This window comes from Lutjanus erythropterus, chromosome 3, assembly GCF_056507025.1.
Source record: "Lutjanus erythropterus isolate fLutEry1 chromosome 3, fLutEry1.hap2, whole genome shotgun sequence".
Taxonomy (NCBI): domain Eukaryota; kingdom Metazoa; phylum Chordata; class Actinopteri; order Lutjaniformes; family Lutjanidae; genus Lutjanus; species Lutjanus erythropterus.
This window is the reverse complement of record NC_139319.1, coordinates 1,301,696-1,329,084: the sequence shown is the minus strand read 5'-3', so window position 1 is coordinate 1,329,084 and position 27,389 is coordinate 1,301,696. Positions and strand designations below refer to the sequence as shown.

At 41.5% G+C, this 27,389-nt stretch overlaps 2 protein-coding genes across 2 annotated transcripts in view; both read left to right on the top strand.

The window, feature by feature from the left end:
• LOC146329337 (NACHT, LRR and PYD domains-containing protein 3-like) overlaps positions 1-10,789 on the top strand; it is a 28,459-nt gene extending 17,670 nt beyond the window's left edge. The window contains exons 6-11 of the mRNA XM_084714583.1: positions 4,750-4,923; positions 5,094-5,267; positions 5,438-5,611; positions 8,185-8,358; positions 9,695-9,741; positions 9,969-10,789. Coding sequence (XP_084570709.1) covers positions 4,750-4,923; positions 5,094-5,267; positions 5,438-5,611; positions 8,185-8,358; positions 9,695-9,741; positions 9,969-10,576 — 1,351 coding nt within the window. The 3' untranslated portion in view covers positions 10,577-10,789. The remainder of the gene's footprint in view (positions 1-4,749; positions 4,924-5,093; positions 5,268-5,437; positions 5,612-8,184; positions 8,359-9,694; positions 9,742-9,968) is intronic.
• Positions 10,790-14,128: 3,339 nt separating this feature from the next.
• The window catches only part of tpcn3 (two pore segment channel 3), a 28,331-nt gene continuing 15,070 nt past the window's right edge, over positions 14,129-27,389 (top strand). Inside the window, exons 1-7 of the mRNA XM_084714566.1 lie at positions 14,129-14,464; positions 17,590-17,672; positions 19,324-19,438; positions 20,523-20,651; positions 23,828-23,944; positions 25,498-25,616; positions 26,117-26,218. Coding sequence (XP_084570692.1) covers positions 14,369-14,464; positions 17,590-17,672; positions 19,324-19,438; positions 20,523-20,651; positions 23,828-23,944; positions 25,498-25,616; positions 26,117-26,218 — 761 coding nt within the window. The 5' untranslated portion in view covers positions 14,129-14,368. The remainder of the gene's footprint in view (positions 14,465-17,589; positions 17,673-19,323; positions 19,439-20,522; positions 20,652-23,827; positions 23,945-25,497; positions 25,617-26,116; positions 26,219-27,389) is intronic.

The window sequence follows — 27,389 nt, the reverse complement described above, 5'->3', positions numbered from 1 at the left end:
CACATTAAACTCTTTTCCTGTAGCTACATGTTCAGAACACAGTGTTTTCTATTTTTAATGTAGTGTGTAATGACTGTTCAGCAGAGTTTGTATAATAATGTATATAATGATGTCGAGGCTCACCAGTTCCTTATCATCACACTGTGGTTATTCATTGTTCTGAATTCAATAATCCAACACTTTAAACAACTTAAAAATAAACCAAATACAGCCACAATGTTGACCGAACACATCAAAAACTGATTGCTTCCTCCCAAATGCAACACCTGTACTTGATGATATTACCTTAAATCTATTCAGCCTATATGATACACATTAATTTATTCAAGGTGTGTCCAAATCCACCATTGCTATCTTGTGTCAGGTGTGCCCTGTCCCGCCCCTTGTCCCAGCAGCACACATCGGGATGCATCTATAAGCTTTGCCCAAGTGTCATAATTTATGGGTGAGTTTAGACCTGACATGCAATGAACCAATCAGAAAGTCTCCTCTCTCATTAAGGTGCACCAAGAAACAAGTGTTGGCAGCGTGGTGGAGGATTTACTATGAGGAAACAAAAAAAAGATTTTCAAACAAGGAGGCAGATCTCCTGAGCTGCACTGAGGTGCAACTTCACAGTCGGTCATTGTTCTTCTCCTTCCCCTCTTTCTCCTCATCCTCATCTCCTCCTCCCATCCTCACTTCTCTGTCCCACTAACACCACTGTAGGTGATCAGTAATCAGTGTTTGATAACCCGTGTGAAAACTTACTCACAGGTTATCCAGCAGGTTTATCCAACCAGCATCAGGCTCTGACAGAAGCACACAGTAAATTTACACCAAAGATTTTCAGAGTAGTGACAAACCCGTGACATGACTTTGTTCTACCCCTCATTGTAGAAGATGGCACCGCACTAGTGGCAGCCTGTTGCAGCAGCTCCTGCTCATCGTTGAGCCTTTTCCCAACTAGTTTTCATCTCTACTATTTCTTTTACATTTATTCTTACGGAGTTGTGCTCTTGATTGATCAGTACACAATGGAGACCAAAGTCACTGTGTTTGCTCTTGTCTTTCTCTTTCTCTTGTTCTTCACTGTTCTCGACGGTGTCTGGGCACCCCGTACGCGGCCTTGGCCCTATTGTTTACAGTAGGGATCAGCTGCTGGCGCTCGGTGGCAACACAGTGCTGCCCCATGAGAGACCCGATGTCCCCCGCGAGTTGAAGAGGAGGAGGCGGGGGAGCCGTGCCGGAGCTGATCGCCGCACCAGGAAGAGGAGATACAGACCCGTCCTCCTGTCCATCATCATGGGGAATGTGATATCTCTTCCCAATAAGATGGACAAGTTATCGGCACTGACCCGGCACCAGAGGCAATACCAGGCGTGCAGCATCATGATGTTTACGGAAACATGGCTGACTACACCGATTCCAGACATGGCCGCGGAGCTGGACAGCTTCAAACTGCTGCAGGCGGACAGGACAAGGGAGAGCGGTAAGAGGAAAGGAGGAGGGCTGGCAGTGTTTGTGAATGATAGATGGTGTAACTCTGGGCACATCACTATTAAAGAACAACTCTGCTGTAGGGACATTGAACTGTTAGCCGTTAGCATGAGGCCATATTACCTGCCGCGGGAATTCTCACGTTACTGCAATAGCTGCATATATTCCCCCCTCTGCTAACGCTGAGACAGCCTGTGATATCCTCCACACTGTCACAAGCAGGCTGCAGACAGAGCACCCACAGGCCCTGCTTCTTATCTCTGGGGACTTTAATCATGCCTCTCCATCCTCCACTCTGCCCACACTCACCCAGTATGTTACATGCTGCACCAGAGACAATAAGATTCTGGATTTGTGTTATGCCAACACCAAGGAGGCATACACTTCATCACCCCTCCCTCCTCTGGGAAAATCTGACCACAACCTGGTCCAACTCCTGCCTGGGTACAAACCTCTTGTGCAGAGGCAACCAGCTGTGTCCCACACAGTGAAGAGATGGTCCATTGAGGCCGACGAGGCTGTGAAGGACTGTTTTGACACAACTTTATGGGAGGAACTATGTGATTCTCATGGAGAAGACATCAATAGTCTCACAGACTGCATAACTGACTACATTAACTTCTGTGTGGAAAACACTGTACCCACCAGGACTGTATGGTGTTTTTCCAACAATAAACCGTGGATAAATCCTGACATAAAGGCTCTCCTTAAGGAGAAGAAGAGGGCCTTTAAGTCGGGAAACAAGGGGGAGCTGAAGGTTATGCAGAAGAAGCTGAGAAGGAAGATCAGAGAGGGGAAAAACACCTACAGGAGGAAGATGGAGGAACAACTGCAGCAAAAAAAATGTCAGCGGAGTCTGGAGAGGCCTGAACACCATCTCTGGCCACAAGGAACCTGACTCCCAAGCTGTGGGGGATCAGAAGTGGGCAAATGACCTCAACATATTCTTCAATAGATTTGATCAGTCATCTGTCCCTCCCTTGACTCAGTCCTCCATGCTGCAGCCCCCCTCCTCCGCACCCAGTGCACACACTTATTTTCAATTTAAGGGGAAGTTGTACAGGCAAAAACATGGCTGTGCTATGCGTTCACCGGTATCCCCCATTGTGGCCAATCTGTACATGGAATACATGGAAACAAAGGCTTTAAACTCCTTTGAGGGAACAGCACCAAGTCATTGGTACAGATATGTGGATGACACATGGGTCAAAATCCAAAGTCAAGAAGTGCAGGCCTTCACCAAGCACATTAACTCAGTGGATGAAAACACCAAGTTCACTCGGGAGGATGTTAAAGACAACAGGTTGCCCTTCTTGGATTGTGACGTTCACCTTGGAGACAACAGAAGCCTCCACATTGGGGTGTACAGAAAACCCACACACACAGACCAGTACCTACTTTTTGACTCACACCATCCACTGGAACATAAACTGGGGGTTATCAGAATTCTACAGCACAGAGCTGATAATGTTCCCACCAGCCGACAGGCCAGAGAAAAAGAGCACAAACACCTGAGGGAGGCCCTAAAAACCTGTGGTTATCCCAACTGGTCTTTTGCAAAAATCGCAGCTAATTCCAGGAGGAAAAATGACATTTTGGTGGAGGAAGAAAAGAAGGACAGACGGAATAACATCGTCATTCCATATGTCTCAGGCTTATCTGAGAAACTCAGAAGGGTTTTCAACAAACACAACATTCCAGTGCATTTCAAGCCTGGTAACAGACAAGGTTGGTACACCCTAAAGACCGCACGCCTCATACCCAGAAGAACAATCTGGTGTATGCTGTCCAATGCGACGAGGAATGCTCCAGCCTTTATATTGGGGAAACAAAACAAAAACTAAGTATGCGCATGGCACAACACAGACGGGCTAACTCTTCAGGTCAAGAAGGAGTAAGGGAAGCCATCTATGTCAAAGTTGAGAAGCCATCTCTGAACAGAGGGGGAGGTCTGCGACACCACCTATCCCCAACTTACAATGCCGTCCTTTCATCCCTTCCCAAAAGATTCAACAATTTAGCCTCTAAAACTAACAACACAGTCCAGCCACACCTGGCTCCAGGTGCCTCCAACGACCATCGTTAGAACAGAATGGAACACTAACGAGTGAGACCCCCCCCCCCCCCAACGACTGTTGTTGGCTCACTGGGGTTTCACCCCACTCAACCCAAACGACTGTTGTTAGGCCTCACAATAGGGAGTGAAACCATTCTTGGTCTGGAGGCGGCCTCTCTTAGAAAATAAATATTTGAATCCAACTACTGTTCATCAGACTAGAGCTGTCCTATCTAGTCTGATGAGCATGAACTGATGAAGCCTGCTCGGATGAGAGGCGAAACGTCTTCCAAGACAATTTTACCAGTCCAGTTGCGATCGATTTAATGCCCTAAGATTACCATTTCCTATGTTATATATTTTCCCAGTTATATCTCCCTGTTTATATTGCTTGCTGGTATTTATTGTCTTTTTTGTTGATTTTACTATTTTTTGCTATCCACTTTGCTGCTGTATTACTGGAAATACAGTCCCCCACTGTGGGACTAATAAAGGAATATCTTATCTTATCTCTTATCTTATTTCTACAGACCACTGAAGTATCTTTCAGCTCATTGTTATGTTTTTACATCCCACAGCTTTACTGTTTGGATTCAGTCTCTTTGCTCTCATCAGTTCCTTTTTCAGCAGCAGGAAGCTTTTTTCATCAAACTGTGATAGACCCACTGTACACTACCTGTCCAGCAGGAAACAGCAGGCAGATGCAGTCTGTCAATAAAGTGGAACATCTAGCAGCTAGAGACACAGATATTTTTCCCAATAGTTGGTGGAGTCTTAGCCTCTTGTTTAACTTCAGCACTCAGCATGATGCTGTATGATTCAGTCACAGAGTGACAGTCTGAGTACAGCTGGCTGCATCCTACAAGATATCTTTGTGATCTCACAGATGTCTGCTGATGATAAATAAATGTTTTCCTGGCATGAAGCCAACATTTAAATCCAGTATGTCTACAGTTGTTCAGTTTTGCTCTTCTTCTGTGGTGTGCTAGCTTTGGCAGGTCACAGCAGAAGTAGACAAATGTTTGCTAAGATGTTCATAACATCATATCAGTGTTGTGCTGTTGCTGGTCATAAATATATGAATGATGACTGAAGTTTATTGATGGCAGGTTTTATTTTCATTTGACTGTTTACTATCAAAGAGTGTTTCAAAGTAGTGGACTGATGATGAAAATGAGAGAAATGATTTTCATGTGTTCTGTACATATTTTCAGGCTGAGTGGCTGTAATCTGTCAGAGAGAAGCTGTGAAGCTCTGTCCTCAGTCCTCAGCTCCGAGTCCTCGAGTCTTAGACACCTGGACCTGAGTAACAACCACCTGCAGGATTCAGGAGTGAAGCGTGTCTCTGCTGGACTGGAGAGTCCACACTGTAGACTGGAGACTCTCAGGTCAGGATTAATAAAACTGTCAAGATAGAATCTTAACTGTCACATTATGTTGTCATTTTAGCAATTTTCTTTTTATAAGTTGCCATGAAAACAGTGCATATTGAAATAAAAATGTGTGTCAAATCAAATATAGAGAGAAATGATTTAACATGTTCTTTGCATATTTTTAGGCTGAATTGCTGTAATCTGTCAGAGAGAAGCTGTGAAGCTCTGTCCTCAGTCCTCAGCTCCCAGTCCTCGAGTCTGAGAGACCTGGACCTGAGTAACAACGACCTGCAGGATTCAGGAGTGAAGTGTGTCTCTGCTGGACTCCAGAGTCCACACTGTAGACTGGAGACTCTCAGGTCAGGATTAATAAAACTGTTAAGGGTGAACTATGACTGTCATGTTATGTTGTCATTTTAGTACTTTTCTTTCTATAAGTTGCCATGAAAACAGTGCATATTAAAATAAAAATGTTTGTCAAGTCAAATACAGAGAGAAATGATTTTCATATATTCTGTACAAATTTGAGGTTGAGTGGCTGTAATCTGTCAGAGAGAAGCTGTGAAGCTCTGTCCTCAGTCCTCAGTTCTGAGTCCTCGAGTCTGAGAGACCTGGACCTGAGTAACAACGACTTGCAGGATTCAGGAGTGAAGCGTCTCTCTGCTGGACTCCAGAGTCCACACTGTAGACTGGAGACTCTCAGGTCAGGATTCAGCTTCTCTTTATTAATTTTTAAATGTTTGACATTCAAGTGTATGTAAAGATATTCAACATATGTCAGATTTAAGTGTAGAATTCTATTCAAAATGAATATATGATTTCTTGAATATATGAATTAGAAATTATTTCTTTTGATTCTGCAGCAAAGATAACATTCAGTAATCATTAAAGCTCCTCTTAGTAGTAATTTTTCATTGACAGTCAATCAAATGATCATGTGAATGTAAAAGGTGTCACTCAGGATTATCACATGACTTTGTTTCACAGATCATTGAAGAGTCTTTCAGCTCATTGATTTGTTTATATGACTCACAACTTTACTGTTTTGATTCAGTCTCTTTGTTCTCATCAGTTCCTTTTTCAGCAGCAGGAAGCTTTTTTCATCAAACAAGTTCTGATAGACCCTCTGTACACTACCTGTCCAGCAGCAAACAGCTGACAGACACAGTTAGAGACTAACTGGTCAACACAGTGGAACATGTAGCAGGTAGAGAGACTGATATTTTTCTTCAGAGTAGCTGAAGACTTTACCTTTAATGCCCTTTCACACTGCTGGAGGTGCTGATTCTCATCCCAGCCGCTTCGCACTCGGCTGCAAACCACCCCAGTACATGCTGAAGGTCCTGGTTTGAAGGAGCCAACAGGACAACATCACCTGCAAAAAGCAGAGATGAAATCCTGTGGTCCCCAAACCGGACTCCCTCCAGTGTTCCACAACCAGGACGAAAACTGCATTGTTCCTCCTGGATCCGAGGTTCAACTATCGGCCAAATTCTCCTCTCCAGTACCCTGGAACTTTACCAGACTTTACCAGGGAGGCTGAGGAGTGTGATCCCCCTGTAGTTGGAGCACACCCTCCGGTCCCCCTTCTTAAATAGAGGGACCACCACCCCAGTCTGCCAGTCCAGAGTCACTGTCCCCGACTGCCACGCGACGTTGCAGAGGCATGTCAACCAAGACAGCCCTACAACATCCAAAGACTTGAGGTACTCAGGGTGGATCTCATCCACCCCCAGTGCCTTGCCACTGAGGAGCTTCCAAACTACCTCAGTGACTTCAGCTTGGATGATGAATGAGTCAACCTCTGGGTCTCCAGCCTCTGCTTCCTCTACGGAAGGCGTGTCAGTGGGATTGAGGAGATCCTCGAAGTATTCCTTCCACCGTCCGACAATATCCCCAGTCAAAGTCAACAGCTCCCCACCACCACTGTAAACAGTGTTGGCAGGGTACTGCTTCCCTCTTCTGAGGCGCCGGACGGTTTGCCAGAATCTCCTCGAGGCCGACCGGTAGTCCTCCTCCATGGCCTCCCTGAACTTTTCCCATACCTGAGTTTTTGCTTCCGCAACCACCCGGGCCGCAGTGCACTTGGCCTGCCGGTACCTGTCGGCTGCCTCTGGAGTCCCACGAGCCAACCGAGCTCGATAAGACTCCTTCTTCAGTCCAAGTCTGTCCAGCTTCCTCCCCTGCCAGCGGATCCAACTCACCACCAGGTGGTGATCAGTTGACAGCTCAGCCCCTGTCTTCACCTGAGTGTCCAAGACACACGACTGAAGGTCAGTTGACACGACCACGAAGTCGATCATTGACCTCCGACCTAGGGTGTCCCCGTCCACTGGTGGACACCCTTATGCTTGAACATGGTGTTCGTTATGGACAAACTGTGACTAGCACAGAAGTCCAATAACAGAACACCACTCAAGTTCAGATCGGGGGGGCCGTTCTTCCCAATCACGCCCCTCCAGGTAACACCGTCGCCACCCATGTGAGCGTTGAAGTCCCCCAGCAGAACGACGGAGTCCCCAGTCGAAGCACTTTCCAGCACCCCTCCCAAGGTCTCCAAGAAGGCCAAGCACCTATCCCCGCCCCGAAGGCGCAGGGCAGCGATCCTCTCGTTCACCAGGGAAAACTCCCAACACATGAGCTGGGGGGCTATAAGCAAGCCCACACCAGCCCGCCGCCTCTCACTGTGGGCAACTCCAGAGTAGAAAAGAGTCCAGCCTCTCTCAGGGAGTTGGGTTCCAAAGCCCCAACTGTGCGTGGAGGTGAGCCCAACTACCTCTAGCCGGTACCGCTCAACCTCCCGCACTAGCTCAGGCTCCTTCCCCCCCAGCGAGGTGACATTCCATGTCCCCACTGTGAGATTCCATGTCCTGGGATTGGGTCGTCGGGGCCCCTGCCCACGACTGCCACCCAAACCATATTGCATCGGCCCCTTCTGAACCCTCCCATGGGTGATGGGCCTACAGGAAGGCGGGCCCACGTCGCTCCTTCGGGCTGGGCCCGGCCGGGTCCTGTAGGCAAAGACTTGGCCACCAGGCGCTAGCCTGCGAGCCCCGACCCCAGGCCTGGCTCCAGGGTGGGGCCCCAGTAATGCCAATCCGGGCGACGTAAACATCCCTGAAGTTGAACTATTCATTTGATGATATTTTTCTGATCTCACAGATGTCTGCTGTTTCTCAGCAACATTTTTGTGGAACAACTTTTACAACAAGTTTTATTCTTCCTCTTGTCTATGTATGTATCTATCTGTCTGTCTGTCTGTCTGTCTATCTACAGTCTGTCAGGCTGTCTGATCACAGAGGAAGGCTGTACTTCTCTGGCCTCAGCTCTGAGATCCAACCCCTCCCATCTGAGAGAGCTGGACCTGAGCTACAATCATCCAGGAGACTCAGGAGAGAAGCTTCTGTCTGCTGGACTAAAGGATCCACACTGGAGACTGGACACTCTGAGGTATGAACACACAACAAGAGCTCACACACTGTTTGTGTGTCACACTGACAAGCTGAGGACTGTTGGTTCACAGTCTGTAGCAGCAACACTGCTGATAACAGTGAAGACAGTAACTGATGTGCTGAGAGTCCCTGAGAGTCCCTGCATCTCACCAGTTACACCAGTATGTCCATGCTGGTCTGCCATCAACTGACCAGTTACACAGCACTACCAACCTGTCTGCTCACCGCTCAACCAGCTACACAAACTCAACAACTCAACAAAGATCAATCAAATGGATTACTAATTGTTTGTTGAATATTTGTGTCCAAGTTGTTGAATGTTTGTGTAACATATGTTGAGTATAATGTTTGATGAATTATCACCTAAACTCTATAGATAATCTGTGAAACATCTGCAGATAAACTGAAACAGTTGAATTGTTGAAATGTTACAAATACTCTCTAAACTATCTGTAGGTGGACTATCCAAATAAAGTCTGACTCAATAGGTAATTAAAGAAATCAATTATTAATAATAATAATAGTCAACAAATAAACAGATACATATAAACAGTGACATGTTCCAAGTGCATCATTTGACGTGTGTGAAATGATGGTCTGGTCTGTTTGATTGTGTTTGTTCAAAGAATAAATTGATGACATCACTATTTCACCTTGTTTTTTTCCATGGTTGTCTGAACCTCTTAAAGTAGCAGTCTGTAGAATTTGAGGCTCAATCACAGTCAAAGTGATAATTGACTTTATTTGAACTTTATTTATTGAGGGGAGTTTGACTGAGAGCAATGCTCTCTTTTTCAGGAACGTCCTGATCACATTCACACAGTTACACACATTCACAGCTGGAAGCTGCCCAGTACAACCACAGTCTGATCTGCCGGCCAGAGCAGCTCCACTGGAGCAGTTTGGGTTCAGCGTCTTGCTGAAGGGCACCTCAGTGGTGGTAATGAGGGAGGGGCAAGAGCTGCTCTTTCAATTTCTCCACCCAGATTTATCCTGCTGACGACCTCCAGGACACAAGCTTGTTTCTCAAACCTTTAGGTCACCACTGCCCCAACATTTCTGTTGACCACTGAATTAAAGACACTAGAAATGATATTTTTATCTTTTACTGTTTTATTGTCTTGATGTTTTGGATGTTTCCTTCTTGTCTGACCTTTTTATTCTTTGACTGTTTTCTTCTGAGTATTTGATGTAAAGTTGAACTGAGTCTGTGTGTGAAATGTGTTTTATAAATGCAGCTGTTTTGTCTTCATGGTGGATCTGAGTGAAGGTTTATGAAGATCATTGATGAAGAAGCTTCTGAAGGTTCATTCTGACTTTGTTTCTTCCTCCAGGGTGGATCATGGTGGAGAGCAGAGGCTGAAACCTGGTCTGAGGAAGTGTAAGTGTGTGTTCACTGTGATTCATGAAAACAAGGCGGCTCATGTTCAAGTAGTTTAAAGCAAAAGCTTCTGTATCTGCATTCAACTGTCAGTTTGAAAGAAGATCCAGAAAGATGAGAAGTTTTGATCTAATTAACAGTCAGTCTGTTAATGAAGCAACAAATAAACCCATCAGGTGTGTTAGATGATAAACTGCTGCTGTGTTGTGTCTCGTTCTCTCCATCAGATGCCTGTGAACTCACAGTCGACACAAACACAGTAAACACAAACCTCCAACTGTCTGACAACAACAGGAAGGTGACATGTGTGGAGGAGAAGCAGCCATATCCTGATCATCCAGAGAGGTTTAACATCTGGCATCAGCTGCTGTGTAGAAATGGTCCGACTGGTCGCTGTTACTGGGAGGTCGAGTGGAGAGGAAGAGTTTATATATCAGTGAGTTACAGAGGAATCAGGAGGAGAGGAGGCAGTGTTGACTGTATGTTTGGACTGAATAATCAGTCCTGGAGTCTGAGCTGCTCTGATGATGGTTATTCTGGCTGGCACAGTAAGAGAATAACAGACCTCCAGTTCTCCTTCTCTTACTCTGTTTGGCACAATAAGAGAAGAACAGTCCTCTCCTCCTCCTCCCCCTCCTCCTCCTCCTCCTCCCCCTCTGTCTCTCACAGAGTAGCAGTGTATGTGGACTGTCCTGCTGGCTCTCTGTCCTTCTACAGAGTCTCCTCTGACACACTGATCCACCTCCACACCTTCAACACCACATTCACTGAACCTCTTTATCCTGGATTTACAGTCTGGACACCTGGTTCTTCAGTGTCTCTGTGTTCATTGTAGGAGGGAGACACACACACACACACACACACACACGTTGACATTGACGTTGTTATAAAATGTTTGACATTAGTTGTGTAATGTATCTGAGCTCTGAGATCTCTGTATCATCTCTTCTCATGTAACGTGTGTCTGAATGATAAATGCTGTGATCTGATCATATCTTTGATGTCACATGTTTTATATTTTATTCTGTTCTCTCAATAGTGAGATAGTGAGTGAAGAGTGAGTCTCATTAATAATGAGTCACAGAAGCTCCCATTCAAGAATAAAAACAAAAATGTAGAAAAATTATAAGAATGTAGGAAGAGACGTATATGTAAAAAAAAATACATTCTACTACAACATAAAATAATGATATAACAATAGAGAAATATATACAAATAAGAAGTATGTAAAAATATGTGCCTTATTCTTCAATGTGTAACAGTAATATGTGTGTATACATATAAAATACAATAAATGAAGGACAAATAGAAGCATAAATGAAAAATAATAAACAAGAAATGAAAGAATTATGTCCATAAATGTGCATCGTGCTCCAATGTATAACAGTAAATAAAAAGATTATGAATTTTGCAGTTGAGTTGTACAACATTATTGTAATGTCAGTCAGTTGTGCACAGTTGAAAATATAAAAACAAACTGATATTGTGCCATTTGAGACATTTGTCTTCAACATGTGTGTGACCTTTACCCCCCTACATTGAAAAGACGAGCTCTGTTCCCACATCATAGATTTGATTTTCACCCTGCCCTGATCCTCTTCTGTAGGTGACCTGATGAGACTCTTGGTGTCTGTTTGGTGGAAGTTGTGCTGTTGAATAAACTCTTGTGAACACGTGTAAATGAAGCTCATCAGTCAGTCAAAGGAAATGATTGATGTGAGCAGCTGCAGTGAAGTGAAGCTGCAGAGCAGCAGAGTGTCAGACTGCAGAGTGAACAGCAGGAGGCAGCAGATCCACACAAACACTGACACAAACATTCAGCACAATTCAAACTGCACACAAACACCTGATGGAAGTGGAACATTAAACACTTCACATGTGGTTTCTCATCAAAGTTTCACATTAAAACTTGTGTTTTAAGTCACTTTGTTGCAGAAAAATGTTTAAACCCATAAAGACATGAATATTAGCTTTCTGTCAGGATAATGAAGCTTTTAATCACAGCTGACTGATGGATTAAAACACTGAGTCATTTATAATAAAGACAAATTATTACTTTTTATGTGATTCTGTAAAGAAAATCTTTGAAATGATTAATTTAATAGTTCATGTAACAAATAAGTGTAATAATGTAATAAGTCATTCAGATGAAGGTTTTTGAACAAAGATGTAGATTCACCTGTTGACTGAAGACAAACAAACATTGTTCAGAAATATGAAGTGATCATTTCTCTGCTGTTTGTTCACAGTGGATCAATATGTTAAAGGGAAATTCCACCCTAAAATAAGAAGCACAGAATCAGATCAGTTCAGTCTATGAAGCACAGTCTGATGCGGTGTGTCAGCAGTGTGTTGTGATGGATGTTAGTTATATTTTATACACTTCACATGAAAATCATCAAACATGTGCAACAAAAAGTGAAGCTTCTGTTTCATTTCTCTGTTTCCAAACCTGTTTTAGGAGCTTCAGGTTTGATTCTTCAGTTTAGATCAGCTGACTTTGTTTTGGTTAAACTTTTTTTTTCTGTCTTTAATGTGGAGAAAATCTGGAAGAGAGACTTTTATTTTGGCATAAATAAGAACACATTTCCTGTTCAGTCACATCAACAGTAGAGACAGAAACATTTTTTTGGTCGGACAGTAACAAGAAATGACGTCTGTTTTTATAAAAACACCATGATGAACTTGAACATGAATTCTCTTTATTTTATTGTTTCATCCTTTCATTTGTCCTCGAACATGAATCAAGTCGTCAAACGGAAAATAAAAACCTCTCTCTCTCTCTCTCTCTCTCTCTCTCTCTCTCTCTCTCTCTCTCTCTCTGTTTCCGTTATCCTGCTGCTGTGAGTCACATGACACGTCGTGTTGCCTTCACTGTCCCTGATTAAAACAAACGTTGACACAAACTGGAACATACCCAGGGTCATTTCTTTACGCAAAAACGGCAGAAAATGTTGTTTCAGTCTCTCAAATATGGAGATTTTTTTCTCAGTTTTTTCTGTTAAACTGAACATCTTTGGATTTTGATCTTACAAAATAGGACATTTAAATACATTATATTTGGACTCTGAGACACTGGGATTGACTTTTTAAACCATTTTCTGTAGGGCTGCATAATTAATTGCAATATTATTGAAATCGCAATATGGCCAAGTGCAGCATCTGGAAAAAAGGAAAAATGTGTGAAAATCATTATAATGAGTTACTGTAGAGCTTAAAATGTTTCTTTCAACAAATATCACATCATCAGTTTTAATGGGTTTGTTTCAGTAAAAATGAAAGTCGTGATGCAAAAATGATCCTTTCCACTCATCCTGTCACAGATCGCAGTGTCAGTCAAAATAATCGCAATAAACTGTGTCGTCATCTGAAAGCCGCTCAGACATACGACGATTTGCACAAAGAACAAGTAAGAACTGACGTCAGGCTCGTAGATTTCTGACCCACTTACATTCAATCTGAAGTCTTTTCACTCAGTGTTAATCTGACTCAATGAAATACAGTCTACCTTTTATAGTAACTTGTCATATAATTGACCGATTTATTTATTTATTTATTTATTTATTTATTTGACACCAACATGGTAACAGACAGGAAAGTATCACATCTTTAAATCAGTTACATGTAGACAGAAAAAATTGGGGACATGGTGAAAGTGAAAAGTGTATATTAAACAAATAGAGCTCCAGCAATTAATCAATAATTAATCAGTTGTTAAATTAATCAACAACTATTTTGATAACCAATCAATCATTTTGATTCTTTTCTTTAAGGAAAAAAAAAATAAATTCTCTGATTTTTAAATGTGAATATTTTCTGGTTTCTTGACTCCATGACAGAAAACTAAATATCTTTGGGTTGTGGGTAAAACAAGACATTTGATTTGTAATTAATTGACATTAATCACAGCCTGAATGAATTTTTTTGACCGATTGGTGGCGCTATCAATAATACAAAATGATAAAAAGGTTGTAGAAATATTTAAATTGAGGTATCATTTCATAATAATCCAGACGTTTATTGTTTTTTAGGCGTCAACTCATGTAAGTGATTTTAATAGAGGTTTTACTCAGAAATCAGAAAGTGAAAACTGAAAAACTTCTGAAAAACTTTGCAAATCAAATAATGAAATCAATCAAAAAGGGCTCCGGAACCTGATCATCACAATAAAGAAACAGAAAAGAGATTATTTCAACACTGTGGGAAGAGGAAACATTCATGTCTGTGTTGTCAGCAGTCAAACAGTGAGCAGACTGTATTTTTTGGAAACTGCAGACAGTTGACTGCGCTCTTTCTGCCTTTATTCAGGTTACCACGTCACTGTGTCCGCCTTTTCCTGCGGTCCCTGAAGGCAGCATCAGTCCTGGTTTATGAGCGAGCACAAACAGCAGCTGTGAGCAGTTCAGAGCCGGACTGGATCCTGATGGAGGTCACGGTGTTCCTGCACGGCAGCAGAGAGGTTCCTCTCCGCCCTGACGGCTGCAGCACACACTGAACAACAAGAGAAGAAGAAGAAGAGCTGAGACGTTCACTGACACTCTGCAAAAACGTCCGGTCGCCTTGAAGCAGCAGACTGAAGCTGAGTTTTTTTGTTTTCGGTCGGAGGTTTGAGGTTTGAGGTTTGAGGATGTCCGAGGCGGAGAAAACTCCCAACATTCCTGATGAGTCCGCAGGAAAACAAGACGGAATTCCAAACGGAGGGAATCCTGCGAAGAGCAAAGAGGTGAGAGCGATCAGCTGATGCTTCCAGGGTTGGGAGGGTTACTGTGAAAATGTATTCAGATACAATTACTGATTACCTGTTGAATCCAAGTAGCACAATATTAAAGGTTACGTTACTTTTGGATTACCTCAAAACGATCAATCGATTAGTTAATCCTGTCACAATCTTTTCACCTGGAAAACATGTGGAGAATGTTTAAGTCTTTCCTGTAACAATTATTTCCATCATTCATCGATCATTTTGCCAATCAATCGATCAGTTGTTTGATCCATAAAATGACAGAAAATGTTGATCAGAGTCCAGGATGATGTCCAGAAATGTCTCGTTTTGTCCACAACTCAAAGATATTCAGTTTACTGTGATTTAAAAAAAAACAAAAAAAAAAAAAAAAAACAGAGCTACAGCTGCAATGAATGATTATTTTGAGTATTGATCAATCTGTCAATCATTTCTGCCATTAATCGATCAGTTGATCCTGTCACAATCTTGTCAGCTGAAAAATAGGTCCAAACATGGACGTATGTTCAAGTCTTTCCTGTAACGAATTATTTACATTATCAATTAATCTGTTGATCATTTTCTTAATCAATCGATCAGGTCTTTGGTCCATAAAATGTAAGAAAATGTTTTCATCAGAGTCCAGGAAGACGTCTTCAAAGATCTTCAGTTTACTGTCAGAGAGGAGAAAGAAACCAGAAAATATTCACATTTAAGAATCTGAAATAAGAGAATTTTCATTTTTTTAAAAATTGAAAAATGACTCAAACGATTAATCGGTCATCGAAACGGATACAAATTGATTTAATAGTCAATCAACAATAAATTAATGGTTGCATCTCATAGTGTTTTATGTTGGTTGTTGGATTTATTAGTGTGTCCAGTTGTTCCTTCCTTTGTTGTGCTCGATTGATTGATTGATTGATTGATTGATTGATTTAAAATTAAAATGTTGAAATTTCCATCCAGAGAAGCATTTTTTCATTAGAGGTCATGATCATGAACTGGCAGCTGTGTGTGAACTGTACATGGAGGGATGTTGTTGTTCATTTTAAAACTTTAATCTCCATTTTTACTAAATGTATCTGTAATCTGATTACATCTTTTTTTATACATGTAACTGTAATGGAATACAGTTACTGTTTTTTGTTTCCAGATTATGTACTTCTGTCACATGTAATCTATTACTCCCAGGCCTGTTAGTTCCACATGACAGCAGTAAACTGTCGGTGATAAAGAGGCTGTAAAAACTCTGTGAGCTGCATTTATATTTAACTGCTTTAAATGAATGAAACGTGATTCACTGTAACACAAGTCGATGATTAACAGACAAAGAGTCTTAAATTCACTTTATTAGGTTCACCTCTCAGGGCCGGAACCAGGAGTTTGGTGGCCCTAAACAAGATTTTGTTTGTGGCCCCGAAAACACCACCAGATCACACACACAGTGTCCATGACTGAATGAACACACAGACACACACTCTGCTTGTCAGCTTTGTTAGTGATGTGATGTTTTCTTGATCAATATGTGGGGTGTAAGACAGTATTGATACACTTCAGTGGGGCTCCACAAGTAATAGAAATGTTATCAAAATCACAATATGGCTTTCTGCAATTTTCAAATCGCAGGAGGTTCAATATTTGTTAAAGGCGAAATGTGTCAAAAACCATTTAAATGAATGAAGTGTTGAGACAGAGACGTCCTGTCTGACACATCAGATTCTACAGACTTAAAAAAAAAAAATCTACATTTGGTTCAAAAAAAAAAAAAAAAAAGAAATCACACCAGAGTTATTTTAACATGTTTTTCAATCAAAACAAGAATAATGGTGTAAAACATGTCATCACCTCTAATATCACAAATCGTATCGCAATTACCATAGCAGTCAAAATAATCACTATTAGATATTTTTTCAGAATTGTTCATCCCAGCACTTAATTATCACTATATTATGTGCAGTGATTTTCAGAATACTGTATCGTGATCAGGGATGTGATGATTAGTTAACTAGACCATTAAACGTCGCTCCCCTCGCTAGTTGGTTAAACTATTTATCAATATTTTATTCATGTACAATGCCAGTTAACAGTTGACTCTAAGATGCTATACAGCTGCCTGCCACTAGTTGGGGCTGCTGCACCATCAGTCAGCAGCTCTGTTGGTCCACCCAACCCCGGATGTTTATATCAGCAAAGTCAGTCGGATGACAGCTGGTAAAACCAGCGCGGTTTGGCAGCGGTTTAATCTAGAAAATGAAAATAATGTTGAATGTAGGCTGTGATAGAATAAACTGGTGTATAACCACTCAACCAGAGCAACATGTGACCACATTCAGCACAGACACGGACATTAACCTGCAAGCAGAGCAGCTGCTGCTGCTGCCACGGATTGGTCGGTCATTTCTGCTCTGGAGCTGAAGTCTGCTGGCTAATAATTAAATAATATTAGATGTTGAATCAATAAATTATTGCCACATATAAATACATTTTGAGATCATTTCTTCCAGCTACAAAAGCAGTTTATTAGCCACATGTTTGTAAATCATCTCCGTTCAGCCACATGATGTGCTGGTATCCATGGCAACAAGTGTCACTGGGTCCTTTAGCAAGAATATATGGAACGAAGGTCCTTATTTCCTTGTTTTCCTTTTATTTGAAGTATTTAAACCCATCAATTAATTGCATATTAGAAACAAAGCACTGTAAGGTGGACAGTGTCACACTGGTGAAACGTCAGGAAGGTATAAAACAACAGATACTGTTCAAGCCTAATGGAAATCATCACCATCATGACAGACTCTGTGATAACTGCAAATACTGTATCGTCCAAAGAATCGATGTGCCTGCGCTTAGAAAACAAACTGGTTCTCATCACAATCTGAGCAACAGCATGTGGTCCAACAGGACACCTGCATCTACACCGTGCACTGCTTTGTTAGTTACTTTGTGGTTACATTGATTTAAATTTGTTCCAAATCGACTTTAATGCTGTAAGGGTGTGTGATAGTTACCTGTTAAACTGAAGATGAAGAATGAAACCATGTTCATGCTTGAAATAAGACTGTGTGTGTGTGTGTGTGTGTGTGTGTGTGTGTGTGTGTGTGTGTGTGTGTGTGTGTGTGTTTCAGGATTTTGACCTGGCCTCCATCTATGTGTCAGACGCTCAGTACAACAGGAACATCTACTTTGACACGTCGCCGCAGGCTGTGAGGTCAGACTTTCATCAGTGAATCCTGTCAGATGAAAAACAGATCCAGACGTGTCCACGTCATGTTTGGATCTGTTTTTCAAATCTTACCTGAAGTTTTTCATTGTCCATTAATCTGACCATCATTTTCTCCATTAATCACTGAACGGCTTCTCAAAGTCCAAGACAACGTCCTCAAATGTCTCAAAAGATATTCACTTTCCTGTCAGAGACGAGGAAAGAAACCAGAACATATTCACATTAGAAAATCAGAGAATTTAGACCTTTTTTTTTCCAATATAAAAATATATACATACGTATACATATACATTGTGTACACACAAATTGTACTTAAACCTCAGGCCTGCATACACACAGACGAAAATAAACACACCTTTTACTAAATACAGAACATATCAAAACTGCTTTATGATGGTTTAGTTATCTTTTATTTTCCTTGTTTTTAGGATTTTATCATAAATGTTGGTGTTATTATCATTATTATTATTAGAAGTAGTAGTAGTGAGTGAAAGTATTTGCTGGACCCTCATTTCAGACACCATTTACAGATGTTAGGAACTTAGGATGCTCTGGTTTAAGGACTTCATCAGCTCAGTGGTGTGTCGGTGAAGACAGATGAGCAGGAGGTTCCACTTGAATCTTTTTATTGTGAGGCAGTTTTTTCTGACATCAGAAGGATAAAGAATATTGAACTAGACATCGTGATTCCTAAAACAGTTTGTCTCTGCATCTACAAATGTAAGTTCAGACTCTACCATGCAAAGAGAAAGACATATATCAACAACATCCAGAGACACTGCAGACTTCTCTGGACCAGAGCTCATCTGAGCTGGACGGACGCAAAGAGGAAAAGTGTCCTGTGGTCTGACGAGTCCACATTTCAGACTGTTTTCACTGATCATGGACGTCGTGTCCAGATTGTTCCCAGCACTGACTTCAACAGACAGCAGCTGTGATGGTATGGACGGATTCAGAGGGACATATGCTGCCATCACTGACGTCTTCTTCAGAGACGTCCCTGATAATTTCAGAGAGACGATGCTGAGACACATTGTGGACGTGTTCCAACAGCGTGTCTTCATAGTAAAAGAGTTCAGGTCCTAGACTGACCTGGACCTGCAGTCCAGACGTGTCTCCCATTGAAAATGTGTGGTGCATTATGAAGCACAAAACAGGACAACAGAGACTGTGGACTGTTGATCAGCTGAAGACGAATATCAAGAAAGAATGAGACAGAATTGACCTTTAAAACTTCAACAAACACTGACTGAGTGAGAAACATGATCCTGAAACAACACAGTGACTGGAGATTTACTAAAAACTATAAAACTCATCAGTTTGAGATTTAAATATCTGGTCTTTGTCCTGTAGTTGAATGTAGGTCAAAAATGATTTGCAAATCATTATCAATATGGATTACTGAATACTTCCTTCACTGCTGTCAGTAGGAACCAATCAGCTCGGAGCGAGACAGGAAGTCAGAAATTATTGAGAGACGGACTAACATGTTGTTTGTTTGAGGCTGAACATGAGATTTGATGACATAAGAAAAATATAGATTAACAGCAGTGTGTGTGTGTGTGTGTGTGTGTGTGTGTGTGTGTGTGTGTGTGTGTGTGTGTGTGCGTGTGTGTGTGTGTGTGTGTGTTTTCAGACTGTATCTGCGATACAACCACTGGCTCCCTCAGGTGCTCCTCTACTTCTTTATCCTGGTCGATCTGTCTCTGGCGCTGTTCGAGGACCCGGCCGTCCTCCCCCTGCCGATATGGGTAACATGTCCTGGTTTCCTCGTCTTTTTTACGTGCACTCTAATCACCAGGTTCACACGGTGGCCATTTTCCTCTGATGTCACGCTTGTGAATCTCCAGGTTGTAGGCGGTATAAACATGGAGAATCTGACAAATCGTTATCATTTCACTGCTTCCTTTGATGTCCTCTGTGCTCGGCTCGTCGATGTTGGAAAGAAAAACAAATTTCTAAGAAGGTCAGAAGACCAGTAGTGGTGACATATAACTATATCGTCACATATAAGTTAGTTATTATTTGCCAAATGCTAGATAACTTGATAACGAGTAGTCTGACTCACCAGATGTACACAGCTGGTTTAAGTCCTGCCACTGGTTTCTTGCTCCAAGCAGCAACGCAGCGTTTTTGTCCGTGTTCTCTGGAAACAAAAACCCTCTGGGCTGCAACCTACACGCTGAAAAACAGCAAATTAATACCTGGGACGGCAAATGTTCCACCACAACACTCAAATTTAAAGAGTTAAATCAGAGAATCTGGAAACTTTGTATTTAAAAAATGACTTAGAAACAATTAATCAATTTCCAAAATAGTTGGTGATTAATTTAATAATCGATTAATAGTTGCAGCTCTAAGATATATAGATATGGAATTATAACAATATTTCCATATATGGCTTTATTTTGACTTCTGTGAAAGCAGTTTATTAGCCACATGGATACATCTGGTATCCATGGCGATAAGTGTCATTGGGTCCTTTGTAACAAGGCTCCTTATTTCCTGTTTTCATTAATCTATGGACCATAAGGTTTTTCTAACATAGAAGAGCCCAGCACATTGAATATATAATTACAGGAAACAAAGAAAGTGTATCTTTATCAACAGGAAACAGTAAAAGAGAAATTTGACTGTGATTCCAAAAAGGGGCGGGACTTCAACTGGAAGGATTGACGTAAATTCTGCAGACAGAAGAAGCTTTTGTCAGCTGTGACGGCAGTGATCGACCTAATGATGCTAACTGCTAATGAATATCAAGGGGGCGTGGTCATGACAGAAACGTGTGTGTGTGTGTGTGTGTGTGTGTGTGTGTGTGTGTGTGTGTGTTTTCAGGCCACCATGCTGGTGGAGCTGCTCTGCCTGCTCGTCTTCACCATCCGACTCATTCACTACGCCAGAGTGATCCCTCGAGACAAGTTCTGGAAAGATCCCAAAAACATCTGCATCATCGTTATCCTCATGGTAGGCGGGGCTTATCGACATCATCAGTCTGGTGGGAGGGGCTAACAAGCTGCTCAGGTAAACTGAACTCGGCAAATGTGCCAATGACATGGATGTTTTAAAGGATCGATCAGTCACTGCTGCCCAGCAGAGGCGCTCAGAGATGTGATGTCTGACCACAGGTGGGCGTGGCTTATACTGGAAGTCAAATTAGTTTATTTTACTTTTATTTTTCACTAAACTAAGTTTTATAAACTGAACCTCACCAACCTTTTAACTGGAGACACTGAACATCAAAACTGGAAAAAAAAAAAGTTTTATAAATGGAAAGATTTTATGTTGGAAATAGAAATTCTCTACAGAAACATTATAAAAAATATAATTGAAGGGAAAAATCTGTCAGTGATCATGTTTCTTGATGTGTTCATCTCACTGCAGTTCACAGAATGACATTATAATATATATAGAGAGAGAGACGTTATTATCATTAAAATCAAGAGTGTAAAAATGTATTGAGATGAAAGTGCACAATGTTTTTGCTTAATAATAATAATGATAATAATAATAATAATAATAATAATAATAATAATAATGATACTAAGAAGCTTCAGACTGAAGAAACATCTGTTTCCATCTCACATTATTTTTGTTTCCCTGAGTAATTCAGTAATTCAATATTCAGGTTCAGGTGCATCACTGCTGCCAAGTACATGGATGTATTAAAAGATCTGGACACCAGGTGCAAAGATGGCGCCTCTGTGGTACACTAAAAACTTTCCATCTTCCAGGCACACTGATATCTAACAGGATAAAACAATGAGGTGATGACATTTTAGATCCAAAAGGTCAAAGGTCAGCCTCACTGTGACATCATAATGTTCTGTCAGTCTTCTGTAAAAATAGCCTCTAAGTTTCTACCTGGAAAATATTCACTGGAATCACATGTGAGAAATTCCATCTGGCCAGAAAATACCTTTTACTAAAAATCACTACAGACATTATGAGTCTGGACAGACGTGAACATGACTGACTGGTGGAGACATAAAACCACAGACGGTGACTCATCACATGAACAACATGGTGTTCTGCTGTGTGCTGCTGTTGTGTAGCCTGTTATAGCTGCAGCAGAGCAACGTCGCCTTTCAGTGCAGTTTGTGTCTACAGACGACGGACGGCAGGAGCCTGCTGCACAGTGATCACCACCATTCTCCAAATCTGCATTTGATTTAAAGGGACAGTTCACCCAAAAATGAAAATTCAGTCATTATCTCTTCACCCTCATTCTGATTGAAGGTCAGGTTTATTTTTTTAGTCCACGAAATTCTGCTGGAGCTTCACAGGAAAACAGAACTGCAGAAGAACTGAAGTGAATGGAGCCAGTTTTCAAATGTAAAAAAACAACTGAAAAACAAAATATAAAATACGTCCGTACTGCTCGTCTGGTATAATCCAAGTCTTCTAAAGCCACGCTGTCTGAACTGAGTGTGTGTGGTGTGACGGTGTGCAAACAGCATGCTGGGGCTTCAGGAGATTTGGATCACATCAGATGAGCAGCATGGAGGCATTTTATGATTTTGTTTGAATGTTTTTATGTTCTAAAACTGGTCACTATTCACTTCCATCATTTGAGAGATTCTGCAGAACTGTTTTCCTGTAAAAAGCCAGCAGAGTTTTGTGAACTAAAAAACTAAACCTGACCTTCAGTCAGCATGAGGGTGAGGACATTAAATTTTCATTTTTTGGGTGAACTATCCCTTGAAGTATTTTTTGCATTGACAGCTCTGCCACTGTTCGACTGTTGAGTCCAGTTGAAGCTTTAATTCCTCTTTAGAAAGATGTGTGTCTACAGCTGCTGAGTTCTTCAAGTGTTGTTTTTTTTTACTTGACTGCACCAAACAAATTATCTAGACTTCAATTACTGAAATTGAAAACTCATTTTGATTTTTTTGATTTTTAGATTTAATTATGAAATCGTGACACCCCTGCTGATGACTAAAGCAGCGCAGTAAAAGTGATTTAGTGACACTCATCAGTTTGGTGACGAGTGTCAGCATGTTGAAGGGTTTGGACTGAGGGACGAGGTTTCTGTCCCGGTGACAGTTGGTGAGTCGTGCACTTTGGACCCACAACAGTTCCTGGTTTTTGGTGTGAAAGTTGAAGTTGTTGCTGTGTGCCGAGTTCCTGTCTGAGAGCTGCAGAGTCAGAATGTGCTGAGAAGACTTTCTGCCTGTTGTTGTGAAACAACCTTTAGCCGGAGATGTCGCCTCGTCAGCACCTCTGGAGCAGAAAGGCTTCCTGGTGACTCAGTGAGACGACCAATCATGTCAGGATACATGAAATCATATGAAATCCTCCTTCGCTGACACACTGTGGCTGTATTTATAACCGACACTGTCGTTTCCTGGAGTCAGTGAACATCTCTCTGGTTGGTTGCTCATGTCTTGTCCTCTGGTCTCTGTCGTGTGACAGTGTCGGTGATGCAGGAGAAAAATACCTTTGATTTCATGTGATTTTTGTTTTCAAATTAAATCCTGGTTTGTTTTATGGCAGTTGGAACCCAGTTTATCAGGATCGATGAAATTCTTGAGGAACTCTTTCTTCAAGGGTTCTTTGTACCATAATATAAAAGGGTTCTCGATAACCCCACTGGTTTGGTCGTAGATAAAATCCTTGGAATATAAATGTGTTCTCAGTAGAACCCTGGGGGTGTTCTAGATAAACCTCTGGAATAATAAAGAGCTCATAGTTCAGTGGTGAAATCAGATGAAACCGTGTTCCCTCTAACATCAGAACAAACATTCACGTTCTCTGTTTCTGTCCAGGTCGACTGAGCGTTCTTGTGTTCACCTCAGTGTGACATGAAATTGTCTTTTCTTTATCTTTGATCTTTCATAATGTTGCCTCAAATTAGAATGATTAGCTACAAATCAGAAAGACAGCAGAAGATTGTTAGCAGTGTATCCTAGCAACGCACGCTACTAGGCAACAGCCACAGTCTCATGAGCATTCACACGGACGTGCGCTGCTCAGATCTGGCGTAGTTAAGACTGAGCTCTGGTTGGTGCAGCTGACATAAAGCCCGCTCTAATGACTGGTCTTAACTAAGACCAGGCTTAGTAAAGACCAGCTGGTGCAGCCCCACTGCACATCTTTGTATTTATTAATTTTGTACTTTATGTGTGTTAACTCTCATCCAGCTCACTCTGGTCGATATGATCATCTACGGAGCGCTGAAAGCTACGAACTGTCAGGCCGTCCGCTGGTCCAGAGTCCTGCGCCCGCTGCTATTGGTCAACGTCACGGAGGGACGGCAGGTAACAGCCCACCTGTCTCACCTGTCTCACCATGTTTTCATTCATGTTGTCCTGGAATTGAGCGTCTTTCTGAGGGTGGTTTTTGTCATTAGGTTTGAGGGTCAGTTGATCACTGAAGTGTCTGATCTCCTTCCTGCTCCTCACAGGATGAACCCTTCAGATTTTATAACCTCATCATCTTTTGTCAAGCGCCACCTTCAGGACAAACTTCACGTGTTTACTGCTGTGTGTCAGTCAGACTGCAGAACTCCTGACATGTTCATTACTAATGAAACAGACTGTAGACAGAAAACTAATTTTTGCATGCAGCATAAAGGTGTTATTTTCACCTATTCTGCAATATTCCTGCAGACTGACGTCCATAAACAGTGTTGAATATCATAAATTGGGTCTGACTGGAAAGCTGAGATTCCAGCTGTATTCGTGTGTGATGATGTTGGTCTCCATGGTAACCATTTCTTTGTGGTGCAACCAGTTTTTGATGCTTAATCTCTATAAAATGACCCATAGTGACCTCTAGGATAATCACAGCTTCACGAAACTTCACAACCACAAACTAGAGACCTGCAGCCTTCAGCAGACATGTGACCTGACAGCAAGAAGCTTTTTCACCCCAGCAATTTAAGTTCAAGATCAGAATTTTGCAGTTTTTCTTTTCTGTCTTTCACCTGTGAAATTAAAATATAATTTATTAATTAGGTTTTTCCAGGTTTTTATTTTCGTATTGCAGAGGTTTAAAAATGTCACTGTTACAAGTCCTGGTGAAATCTGGTCTTAATGTGAACATTTAATAAACATCTTCAAAGTGACCTTTCGCTAAGCCCCGCCTCCAAACAGCAACTAGCTTTAGCCTCAGTCTGTTAGCATTAATGTTATATCATGTACGCAGCCGTTAGCTAACTTTACATAAACACTTTCACAGGGTTCTTGTTGTAAAACTTGTCAGATGGAAACATTAAAACATCAGCTGGAGACTCTCAGCTGACTCAGTGAGTTAGCATTAGCATTAGCTTACATCAGCCAGCTACACTTATGAAATCTGCATATAAGTCATTGTTTTAGCAACAAAATCCACAGTAGTCAGCTAGAAATGAGAATCTGCTTTTGTTTACATCTGTAAGGAATCACAGACCTCATGTTTCAAGAACTACTCTCAGTTTCAATGTTAAATCAACAGAAACTGTATAAATGCAGTGTGAGAATGGAAAGCTTGGCAGGCTTAGCAACAGTAACTAAGGAGGGTGGGGCTTAGAGAAGGGTCAATAGTTGGGGAGAAAATGTTCACTTTTGAATCAATTCTGAGCGTCTTTTCACCACAGACCACCGTCGTCTTTTAAACATCTTTTCAGTGGAAAAATGCTCACTGGGACGTAGTGCAGACACAAATCCCTTGTTGTTTAAACTTCCTGCTGCTAAACGTAGAAATGTTTGGGCTGATGGCGCCTGAACGCACCATTAGTTTGTGTCTGTGTGGCTGAGGACGGAGCGTTCGCGTCCCGCGGGAGGACGAGCAGCTTCATAAACTCAGTGTCTGTGTGTTTGTTTGTGTTCAGCTCCGCAGAGCGTTCAGAAGCATCCGGAACGCTCTGCCTCAGATCTTCTACGTCTTCCTGCTCTTCATGTTCAGCCTCCTCATCTTCTCCCTCATGGCCCTCAAACTGCTGGGCAAACGGTGAGAGCGCTCTCTGAGACACGCTAAGAGTCGCACACACGAGGACGCTGAGCTGTTAATGCAGCACACACACCTTCACTTTGATAAGAGCAGCTGAGTGTCAGACACATTTTAGTTCTTGACACAGTGTTTCTGTGTGTATTTCAGTGTGTATTTCAATGTGTATCGAGTGTGTGTTTGTGTATATTTCAGTGTGTGTTTGAGTGTGTGTTTGTGTATATTTGAGTATGTATTTCAGTGTGTATTTCAGTGTGTATTTCAATGTGTATCGAGTGTGTGTTTGTGTATATTTGAGTATGTATTTCAGTGTGTATTTCAGTGTGTTTGTGTATATTTCAGTGTGTATCAAGTGTGCGTTTGTGTGTATTTCAGTGTGTCTTGAGTATGTGTATTTCAGTGTGTATTTCAGTGTGTGTTTCAGTGTGTATCAAGTGTGTGTATTTCAGTGTGTATTTCAGTGTGTACTTCAGTGTGTACTTCAGTGTGTGTTTTCTGTGCAGAGGCTTGAAGACGATCGATGGAGCTCCGTACTTCACCAGCTACCTGGAGATCGTCTTTGATCTGTACGTCCTCGTCACGACGGCCAACAGCCCCGACGTCATGTAAGACTTTTCTTCTTCGTCTCTCAGCTCATGTGGAGGGTTTTAAAGGGAACTTCTATATTTTCCAACCCTGCTGTCCATGTCTTTGTGTCTTTGTGACTAAGAGGAACAACAGATTTTTTAAATGAGTCCAGTATTAAGTGAGCAGCAGGCGAAGCAAAGCTGAGCTGCAACCTAATTCAGAAAGGATCCTTACAGAGAGAAAGAACAAGCAGACTCAGGGACGAGCAGCGCTATCAAGTTAGCCACCTAGCAACAGCATCGGTCTCACCTGCTTCGTCTTGATGAAGACATCTCTGTCCTTCAGGAAGGACTAAGGGGATGATTTTTTCATTTCTGGAGCAAAGTTGATAGAAAATGAGCTTTAAATTAGAATTAGAAGAAAATAGCTTAATGATTAAATGTAATAAATCAAATATAATATATTAAAATATGACATTTGAAATAAGAATATGTTAGAAGGCCCTCATGGTTCCCCTCTGATGTGCAGCGTCGGCTGTAAAAGGGCTCTATTGAATATCAGATGCAGCCTAAAATTCAAAGTTTTCCAGTTTTCTGTCTACTTGAAACGCCACTGAAACACATTGTTTGTTGTATGATGAATTAAATTTGTAATGTTTGTAAAATTGCACACTTTTCCATACTGAACAGCAGCCTCAACCAGACAGACGTTACCACAGCGGCAGCGCACATTACAGAACGCCACACCTCTGTGTGAAGCTCTAACATTTCTTTATTTTGCTGCAGTATGGATAAATAAAAGTAAATAAATAAATAAAATTATAAATAAATACATTTTTAAATAAATTAATGAGTAAAAAGAAGTATGAATGAATCAACAAATCTAAAATGTAGAATATAAAATAATAAGACTGTGAAAAATACATATCTAATAATTCTGCATTAAAATACAGAATGATTTATGGATTCATTTATTTAAGCATTTAATGATATAATTATTTGTTTATTTACATCTAGTGTTATGTAGTGATGTGTTTGCTGTCTCACACTCTGATGTCAGATTTGATCAGTCTCCCTCTGATGACCTTTGACCTCCTCCAGTGTCACCGTCAGTGTTTGTCATCTCTTAATCTTGACTTTTGAAATCGTACAGAACAGGTACACGGTGTGTGTGTGTGTGTGTGACTTCCTAATAAAGGGAGGAAGTTTT